Here is a 10,266-nt window from a genome sequence, read left to right on the forward strand (position 1 = left end):
TTTGTCTATCTATTTCATTAGTTCCTTCTTATTTTATTATGAAGATTTCATTCAAGCAGTTTAGTGTTTTCACTCCTCTGCTTCTTGCTCTCTCCACGTTCAGCCCACGTTTGCCGCTGTTTCATGCCCAGTTGGAAACTTGTACTGTGAGGAGCAGCCGGTCACACAGAGCATGGGATTCAGTCTCTTTCCTTGACTTGGCATGCCAAGGGAGGATCTTGGTGTTGATAATGGAGCAGGGTAGAAAAAAACCAAAAGATGATCCATCTGCCTCCTGCCACCTCTGCAATGAGAAGGAGAATGGGCTGAAGTGTCCCTGCCTTGCTCACTGCCAGTGGACAACCTGTCTCAGTTTGCCTCGGCTGAGTGAAATGTAACCCAAAAATCCAATGTTGTGGCTCTCGGTTGAAGGAGCTCCAGACAGCAAAGGTGGATGCTGGAGCTACAGCTTACAGTCGACTGTTCCACGTGGAACAGGAAATCCAGCAGTATCTCATTGATGTAAATTGATGCTTTCACCTGGAGAGGGGCCAAGCGTACCTGGAATGGACGGCCGCAGGGGTGGAAACACAGCCCTACTCTTTGCCATGGAGTGATCCAGGCTGCCCTGGAGAAGGGTGGAGCCCCAGAACACCTGCAATACATTGATGACATCCTTGTGTGGGGTAATACAGCACAAGAAATGGCTTTCAAGAAAGTTAAGAAAATAACCAAGAGTCTTCTGAAAGTGGGCCTTTCCATGACAAGAGGTGAGGTTAAGGGACCTGCGCGAGACACCCAGTTTTGGGGCATTAAGTGGCAAGATGATCATCGCCAGATCCCAAAGGATGTGATGAACCAAAGAACAGCTATGTCCCCACCTACTACCACAAAGGAAACACAAGCCTTTTTAGGAGTTCTGCGTTTCTGGAGAATTCATATCCCGGGTTATAGTCAGATTGTGAAACCTCTCTCTGAGGTGACTCGATAGCAAAATGATTTTTATGTGGGGTCCTGAGCAACGACAGGTCTTTTATTAAAAACCACCCTGAAAGCAGTGGGGGCTGGAACCTTTAAAATGTGGGAAAGCATTTAGCAGAGGGTACCTGGTTTGTTAACACCGGGGGATGCATCAGTTGACCTGGTCCTGCTCAGTCAGGCCTTTTACGTACTGTAGAAGGGGATAAAGTCCCTGTGGTGCATGAAAGGAATATGCCGGGGAAAAGCGTTTGCGATTCTCCTGCCTCGGGCAAAGGCAAAGCCATTCGTGGGCCTGTTTTTGCTCAAGGACCTGGTTGTACTTGGTGGGTGATGCTGGAGAATGGAGAAGTTCAAGGTATAGCTCAAGGCAATTGAAAGCTGGGTGAGAATGCTCAGTCCTGAGTCTGCTATAAGGGATGAGGCTGAGCAATCGTCAACTAAACGGACTTAAGGAACTAACAGGGGACTACTGGAGAGAGTCCAGTGGAGGCTACAAAGATGATTGACGGAACGGAGCACGTCTCTTCTGAGGAAAGGCTCAGAGCCCCTGGTCTGTTTAGCCTGGAGAAGAGGGGGCTAAGAGGGGACCTCAGGAAGCATTGGAAGAGGCTGCCCAGGGAAGTGGTGAAGTCGCCGTCCCTGGAGGTATTTAAAAGACGGTTAGCCGTGATGCTGAGGGACGTGGTTTAGTGGTGGACTTGGCAGTGTTAGGTTAACAGTTGGACTCGAGGGGACTAAAGGTCCCTTCCAACCGAAATGATTTTATGATTCTATGACTCCTGGACGCCATAGTCGACGTGCACAAGAACACGAGCTGTTCTCTGTTCCGAGTGAGTCTGTGTGCTGGTTCAATATCTAAAGGGTGGGTGTCAAGAGGATGAGAGGAGACTCTTTTCGGTGGTGCCCAGCGATGCCCAGGTCCCTGCTGGGCCCTGCTGGGGTGCACCCTGAAGAGCCGAGGGAGCTGGCCGATGGGCTGGTGAGGCCACTCCAAGAGGGAGATGTGCCTGAAGAGTGGAAGGCAGGCGCTGTGTCCTGCTCGGGGCTCCCCAGTGCAAGGCAGAGGTGGCCATACCGGAGAGAACCCCCAGGGCAGGCCCCCCCGGGGCCCCTCCCACTTTCCGTTGGGCTGGGACCGTTGGTCCTGTGGAGCCAACGGCCACCAGCGCCAGCAGGACGGAGCTGTGCTGGCACGGAGCAGCACTGGGAGGAGGCAGGGTCTGGTGGAGCAGCGCGGCACCGGCACCCCGCTCCCCATCCTCGCTGTGGGCGGCCGCGCCGTCTCTTTGGTGCACGGCCAGGGTCCTCCTGTCCCGGGCGGGATGGGCCAGGCCAACTGCTGCTGTGGCTCCAGGTGGGCTCCCCCTGCAAGTCGGGGAGAGGCGGGCACGGCCGGGCCCCGCGCCAGCGGCCTTTCTCATGCCCGCCGCTCTCTGCTGCGCAGGGAGGCTCTCGCCGAGGCCGAGGCGGTGCTGAGCGCGGACGTGCGGCTGAGCCGGGGCCGCAAGAGGAGCGAGAGGCGCCTTCTCCTCCTCCAGGAGGAACTGGTCATCGCCAAGTTGCTGTAAGACCCTGCCAGCCCAGCTGCCTTGCCTTCCCTCTCCTTTCCCCCAGCCCTGGCCCCGGCACCTCGGTGCTGGATGCCCCAGGCTCCCTGCCAAGGGCAGGTGGGGGACAGGGCTCTGCCCGCGGGAACCCCGAGGAGGCCACCTCCAGCTCACGTCCTGCCTCTCCCCTGGGCAGACATGGCACCACCCTGCGCCCACAGCTCCGCCTGGCCCTGGACCAGCTGTGGGTGCTGAGCGGCGGGAAGGAGGCGGCGGCGGAGGAGCAGGAGGAGGATGAAGGCGGCAGCCATGGGGACGGCACCGCCCTCATCTTGGCCTGGCCCACCGGCTCCTGCGTGGCCAGTTTCGGGTGAGCGGTGGTGCCACGTCCCGTGGGCGGGCAGGAGAGGTTCCCCAGCATGCCCACGCCGTGCTGGGAATGGAACGGCCTCTGCCCTGCCTGCAGAGCCTGGCCAGGGAGCGGGCAGCACGCCGGCGGGGAGGGATGGGGCGTTTCGGGGTCCTGCACCCCCAGCTCAGCCTTTGGGGAGCCCAGAGCAAAGAGAAACGCTCTTCCTCCTCTCTTTCTGCAGGGACCGGGCACTCAAGGAGCTGTGGGTGGGCACCCTGCTGGGGTAAGCCGGGGGGATGCGCAGCCGGCCGGGGGAACACAGCTCCCAGCTGGGGAGAGGTGCCCGGCGCCTGCGGGCAGAGCTGCCTGACAGGAGAGCAGAGGCGGGCTGGGGCTCAGCCAGCTCTCTCCCTCTCCCTGCCCGGCGCACAGCACACCCGAAGGAGCCAAGAGAGCCCGAGTGACCCGCCTGCCATCGCTCAAGCTGCTGGAGAAGGAGCTGAGCCGCCGCCGTGCCGTGAGTGTCTCTCTGGGCAGGGCTCTGTCCCCGAGCAGCGCTCCTGCAGCCCAGCAGCAGAGGCATCGCTGCTCACCTTCTTCCACCCCTTCTCTCTTGCCCAGTGGAGGACGTTGAGCGCCAGGAGCCTGGAGAGGCTGTTGGAGGGCCAGGCAGAGGTGAGCGTGGCTGCCTTTCAGCCGCCCTGGGCTGTGCCGGGCTGCCAGGGACGTGCGGCGAGTGGGGTGAGCTTGTGCGGGAAGGAGGGAGGGTCCCGCGGTGCCACTCGGGGAGCGGAGAGGGTTGGGGAGCCCCCAGGAACGGCGCCGTGTCCTGGCTGTCGGCGCTGGGAGGTGACCAGCCACCTGGGGCAGGGGGTCCCAGCTCTGCCACGCTGGGGCTGCTGGTGCCGGGTGGCAGCTGGCCGGTGGCCCTTTCTGCTGCGGGGCCGCTCTCTAAGCGCAGCCCGGTTCTTGCAGGCTGATCCCAAGCAAGGGCCTCCCACGGTGGCGTCTGGCGAGGGACGGGCACTTTGCCGCTCAGCGGGTGAGTTGTGGAAAGAAAGGCAAGCTCCTGGCAGCGGCGGAGCCGTGCTGACTTGTCCCTTGAGTGTCGCCATGCAGGTTGGGCAGCCCAAGGGAGGAGGTCAGCTGGAGGAGCAAGGAGCCCCGCTGGGCAGCGGCCGCTGGACGTGGTTGTGCGGGGACAGGCAGCCTCTGCTGCTGCCCACAGCTTGGAGGAGGGCAGGGCGAGGGCTGGGCCAGGCTGTCCCGCTGGCACGCCGGCTCTGCGGAGCAGGGCAGGCTGCGGGAGCGCTGGCCCGGCGCTCTCCCTTGAGGGGCTCTTGCTCTCTTTTCCTTTGCAGCAGGAGGGAGCGGCAGCAGCAGGAGCAGGAGCAGGATTTGGAGGTGGGGGCTGCCCTGGCCCTTTGCTCTGCGGCGCAGCCCGGCTGCTGCCCAGGCGCCAGGGCAGGCGGGCTCCGGCTGCAGCAGGAGGCTCTTTGGCCAGCCCCTGGCAGCCCTCTGCGGGGAGGACGCCACGCTGCCCCAGCCCATCCAGGTAAGGCGGCCCGGAGAGGGGTCCCCAGCCCTCCCGCTGCTCCTGCGGAGGGGCGGTGGGCGAGCCCAGGAGCTGCGGGCTCGGGGCATTGGGCTCTGCAGCCAAGACAAGGAGGCAGGTGTGGGGCAGTGCTGTGGCCACGGCTGTGGCAAGGCAGCTCCTCAGCCCCGCCACTCTCCTCCTGCCTCTCCTGCAGGAGCTGCTGGCTGTGCTGCAGCGGGAAGGGCCGGCCACGGAGGGCATATTCCGCAGAGCTGCCAGCGGGACATCGCTTCGGCAGCTGCGGGAGGCCCTGGACCGCGGCGCAGAGGTGGAGCTGGGAAGCCAGCCTGCGCTGCTGCTGGCCGTCCTCTTGAAGGTGAGCGCTTGGGAGCTGCAGCTGGAGGAGCTCCTGGCTGGCCTGGAGTCTCCAAAGGCTCAGCTGGAGCCCTTGGCCGGGCAGGACTTCCTCCGCAGCATCCCCGACAAGCTCCTGGGGAGCCACCTCTACGAGGAGTGGACGGCAGCCCTGGAGAAGAGCAGCAGGGAGGAGAAGGTGGAAGAGCTGAAGGCGTAAGTGTGGGCAGCAGCCTGCCTGTTGAGCAGGAGCCCTGAGCGCTGGCTGAGAGCCCCGGGCAAGCTGCGCAACACGGCCGCTGGCTCCCGCCTGCCGTGGGCAAGCCTGGGGAGGGAGGGCTGTGGGCAACGTCCGCTTTAGGAAGGCGGTCTTCCCCTTCCCGCAGGGTGGCCCACAAGTTGCCTGCAGCCAATCTGGTCCTGCTGAAGCGGCTGCTGTGCCTCCTGCGGCACATCGGGCACAACGCAGCCACCAGCAGGATGAGCTGCAGCAACTTGGCCATCTGCGTTGGGCCCAACCTGCTGAGCCCACCCGAGGAGGACCTGCTCCCGCTGGAGGCCATGCTGGAGGTGACGCAGAAGGTAGGCTGTAGCCACCAGCCGCCTGCAGCCTTCCCGGCCCAGGCGAGCCGGGCTGCTCTTCCCGAGCTCCCTGGCTGCCTCCTCTCTGGAGCAAGTGCTGCTGGGGGGGCTGCCGGCAAGAGCAGCCCCACAGCCACAGCCGCCCCCTCAGCAGAGGGCAGGCTGCGGAGGGGAAGAGCCTGCTTGGCCCCTTCTCGGGCAGCAGGCTTGAGAGCCGGGCTTTGATGTGGGCAGGTGAAGGTGCTGGTGGAGTTCCTGCTGGAGAACGCCGGGGAAATCTTTGGCGAGGAGACGGCCGGCCTTTCCCCTCCAGCAGCCGAGGAGTCACCAGCCCCCGCGGAGAGATGCAGAGGTAAGAGGAGGGACTGACGCTGTTCCATGGGCTGGGGATGCCAGAGACCTCCGCATCCTTTCTGGCGGGGCTGGGCACCAAGTGGGGTCCTCTCAGCCTGTCTCCTGGCCTCTGCTTGGTCTCTGGGAGCTCTGCAAGAGGAGCCGAAGGCTGCAGACGGGGCTCGGGGGGCTGAAAACTCCACTGGGGCAGGGCTTCGGGTGGCTTTTGCTTGAGCGGCTTTTTCCTTCCAAGAAGCCACTGTGCTGCACGTGCTCTTTCTTCCTCACTCTGCCTTTAGAAGAGCCAAACGTCCCCGATGAAGCTGGGGGAGATGCGGTGGTGCAGTCTGGAACGGCAGAGGTAGGTCAGGGCCCCAGCACGGGGAGAGCGCGTCTGGTGGAGGAGGGGAGTTGCTGATGAGGCCAAGTCGCTGCTGTGCCTCTGCCTGGCACGAGAGCTGGTATGTGTCTGGGGTGTTCCCCCACTCCCCAGGATGATCCCTGGTGAGGGGAACTCCAAAGGTTGTTCCTCCGAAGCACCAGGCACTTGCTTAATCCCCCACAACACGTATAAAACGCCCACAAAAAGGCAGAGGGGAGCAGCTGTCACCTTTAGAGTGGTCTGGGTCAGGTCCTCTTTCACAAGAGCTTCCTCAAGTCTCTTTTTGGAGGGGTGGGGGCAGTGTGAGCAATGTGGCTGAGCCAAAGCAGCCAAAGGGATCTCCTCTGGAGAGCTAAGGCAGCCATTTGGCAAACAGTCGCCCACCACTCCAGGCCCTCTCTTGCCACCGGCCAACCCCAACATCTCTCTTGTAGGCACCTCCGGCTTCGCCTCACACCACCCCCGAGAGCGCGGCAGGATCCCCGGGGAGCCCAGAGGAAGTGGGGAGGCTTGCCGAAGGAAGAAGGTAAAACGAGGTGCCTTTTGCTTAAAATCGGAACTGATGGGGTGGGATTGCAGCTTCCCCGAACTAATGGCCCTGTGGGATGGAAAGGTTTGCAGGCTCCACCCAGGAGCCGGAAAAGAGAAGACACCGGAAGAGGAAACGGACCTGGGAAGAGGAGACTGAAAACCCCGTGGCAACAAAGAAGAGGAGGAAGAGAGGAAAAGCCTCTGCGGATGGAGCCAGGAGAAGATGCCGGTAGGTGCAGAAGGTCGGCAAGGCCAGGTGTGTACCAGGCTCTGCTGCCCACCTTTCCCAACTGGGAACACTGTTCTTAGTGGGTCCCGCTGGCTGTCAGGGGGCGGCGAGGGATGGTGCTGGGCAGGGTTTGGGAAGAACTCCACGGCAGCTCCCCAGGGGCTCCCGATGGAGCCCTGCTGCGTGGCACAGGGGCACTGAGCATCTCTGCACACGCACGGGCCTCCAAGGGCATTGCCCGTGGGGACAAGGCGCCAGAGCCATGCCGGGGCCAAGGCCAGCGACAGCTCTCTCTTCTGGGCCTTGAAGAAGGCCTCGTCAACGCTGTTCCCCAAAGAGAGGGGAACCAAACCCTGCCTCTTCCTGCCTCTCTGGGTTTAGCAGGGCTTTCGCACTCTGTCGTTGCAGGCGCTGATGGCTTTTCTCCGGCTGAGGCGCTGTGACTCCTGGGACTGCCCCAGTCGATGTCCAGATGTCCGCAATAAAATGAGCTGTTCTCCCTTCCGACTGAGTCTGTGTCCTGCTTTGAGCGACAGTTCTCTCTCCCCTGATGGCGGCGATCCGGAGAACTCCTTGCCCTGCTGCTGGACCCCTGAGCCCTTCCCTTCCTCCCGAAGCCGCAGCGCTCCCGGTGTCCCACCTTGGCTTTCCCTGCTGGGAGTGCACGGCTTCCTGCTGAGAGCAAGGGCTGAGCGTAATCCTTGTCCATTTGATATCGGCATCGGGATCAACACTGGTTCTTCAAGTGTTTTTTATGTAAATTATTTCTTATTATTTATTAAATCTGTTTCTTTGTCAACCCTCAGGTTTCCTTGTTTTTTTCCTGATGTGGGGAGGGGTGGGAAGGGGTGCAGGTGGGGAAGGGTCATCGGGTCATAGAACAGTTGTCTAAATGACAGTAAATTGGGGGACCTGTGGCAATGGTCTGCTCCAACATCTGCTCCAGCAGGCTCCCCTAGAGCAGGTTGCCCAGGACCGTGTCCTCTTGAGGTCTGGGTGTCTCCTAGGAGCCGCACCATGCGGTCAGAGCCAGAGCCAGGGAAAGGCGTAGGCAGGGCACAGGGTCCAGGAAGGGCTAAAGGTCCTTGTGCAGCCACTGTCACTTGTGCCTTGGTGTCTCCTGCAGCCAGCCAGCCTCCTCACACACTGGCTGGGGGACAGTTTCCAAAGCTCCCCCAAAATCATGGCAATGGTAGAGATAGCCTTCCACGCTGGGCACCATAAATGGGTCAGCTCACCCAAAAAGCTTTGGAAGTGGCTCCAAGAGCAGCCACTGGTGCATCCCGGAGGGATAGAGGGGAGGCCTGTAGTGTGATGGAGGAGGAAGGAGGAGCCCTCTCCCCCTGGCCAGGGAAGGATTTTGCTCACAGGCTGTTGTGGGTGAAGCCTGGCCAGCAGCTCAGCAGCACCCAGCTGCTCCCTCACTCCTCCTGGGGGGGGATCCACGGGGAGAATCGGAAGGGGAAAAGGGAGAAAACCTGTGGGATCAGTCAAAGGCAGCTGTACTGCAAAAAATGGTAAGCAAAAGAAAAGCCAGAAACCAGAAGGAGAGTGGAAAAGAAAGCCCAAGGCAAACAAGGGCTGCACCTGTGGGGAGGGGCGGGCAGGTCAGGTGACCCAAACTGACCAATGGGCTGTTCCCTCCCATCTGCCAGCGGGAGAAAAGCTGGGGCATCAATGGGGGAGTGTTTTCTTGAATGGCTTCTGTTTCCCTGGCTGTTTCTCAAGGGCTGGCCTTCTTCACTGGCACTCTTTCTTCAATGCCTGACGGTGACCTCTCCCTGGGAGCTTGAGACGGTTTTGTATGTTTGTCTATCTATTTCATTAGTTCCTTCTTATTTTATTATGAAGATTTCATTCAAGCAGTTTAGTGTTTTCACTCCTCTGCTTCTTGCTCTCTCCACGTTCAGCCCACGTTTGCCGCTGTTTCATGCCCAGTTGGAAACTTGTACTGTGAGGAGCAGCCGGTCACACAGAGCATGGGATTCAGTCTCTTTCCTTGACTTGGCATGCCAAGGGAGGATCTTGGTGTTGATAATGGAGCAGGGTAGAAAAAAACCAAAAGATGATCCATCTGCCTCCTGCCACCTCTGCAATGAGAAGGAGAATGGGCTGAAGTGTCCCTGCCTTGCTCACTGCCAGTGGACAACCTGTCTCAGTTTGCCTCGGCTGAGTGAAATGTAACCCAAAAATCCAATGTTGTGGCTCTCGGTTGAAGGAGCTCTAGACAGCAAAGGTGGATGCTGGAGCTACAGCTTACAGTCGACTGTTCCACGTGGAACAGGAAATCCAGCAGTATCTCATTGATGTAAATTGATGCTTTCACCTGGAGAGGGGCCAAGCGTACCTGGAATGGACGGCCGCAGGGGTGGAAACACAGCCCTACTCTTTGCCATGGAGTGATCCAGGCTGCCCTGGAGAAGGGTGGAGCCCCAGAACACCTGCAATACATTGATGACATCCTTGTGTGGGGTAATACAGCACAAGAAATGGCTTTCAAGAAAGTTAAGAAAATAACCAAGAGTCTTCTGAAAGTGGGCCTTTCCATGACAAGAGGTGAGGTTAAGGGACCTGCGCGAGACGCCCAGTTTTGGGGCATTAAGTGGCAAGATGATCATCGCCAGATCCCAAAGGATGTGATGAACCAAAGAACAGCTATGTCCCCACCTACTACCACAAAGGAAACACAAGCCTTTTTAGGGGTTGTGGGTTTCTGGAGAATTCATATCCCGGGTTATAGTCAGATTGTGAAACCTCTCTCTGAGGTGACTCGATAGCAAAATGATTTTTATGTGGGGTCCTGAGCAACGACAGGTCTTTTATTAAAAACCACCCTGAAAGCAGTGGGGGCTGGAACCTTTAAAATGTGGGAAAACATTTAGCAGAGGGTACCTGGTTTGTTAACACCGGGGGATGCATCAGTCGACCTGGTCCTGCTCAGTCAGGCCTTTTACGTACTGTAGAAGGGGATAAAGTCCCTGTGGTGCATGAAAGGAATATGCCGGGGAAAAGCGTTTGCGATTCTCCTGCCTCGGGCAAAGGCAAAGCCATTCGTGGGCCTGTTTTTGCTCAAGGACCTGGTTGTACTTGGTGGGTGATGCTGGAGAATGGAGAAGTTCAAGGTATAGCTCAAGGCAATTGAAAGCTGGGTGAGAATGCTCAGTCCTGAGTCTGCTATAAGGGATGAGGCTGAGCAATCGTGAACTAAACGGACTTAAGGAACTAACAGGGGACTACTGGAGAGAGTCCAGTGGAGGCTACAAAGATGATTGACGGAACGGAGCACGTCTCTTCTGAGGAAAGGCTCAGAGCCCCTGGTCTGTTTAGCCTGGAGAAGAGGGGGCTAAGAGGGGACCTCAGGAAGCATTGGAAGAGGCTGCCCAGGGAAGTGGTGGAGTCGCCGTCCCTGGAGGTATTTAAAAGACGGTTAGCCGTGATGCTGAGGGACGTGGTTTAGTG

General features: G+C 59.5%; 1 protein-coding gene across 1 annotated transcript; it reads left to right on the plus strand.

Moving 5' to 3' along the window:
* Positions 1-2,282: 2,282 nt before the first annotated feature.
* On the plus strand, positions 2,283-6,173 carry LOC141473768 (T-cell activation Rho GTPase-activating protein-like). The gene is made up of 9 exons (XM_074161377.1): positions 2,283-2,314; positions 2,405-2,524; positions 4,300-4,414; positions 4,611-4,772; positions 4,857-4,966; positions 5,137-5,332; positions 5,567-5,684; positions 5,965-6,026; positions 6,159-6,173. Exons 1-9 carry the CDS (start codon positions 2,283-2,285, stop codon positions 6,171-6,173), a joined length of 930 nt encoding a protein of 309 aa, XP_074017478.1.
* The last annotated feature ends 4,093 nt before the right edge of the window (positions 6,174-10,266 follow it).

The sequence above is a fragment of the Numenius arquata genome, chromosome 19 (genome assembly GCF_964106895.1).
Source record: "Numenius arquata chromosome 19, bNumArq3.hap1.1, whole genome shotgun sequence".
NCBI classification, from domain to species: domain Eukaryota; kingdom Metazoa; phylum Chordata; class Aves; order Charadriiformes; family Scolopacidae; genus Numenius; species Numenius arquata.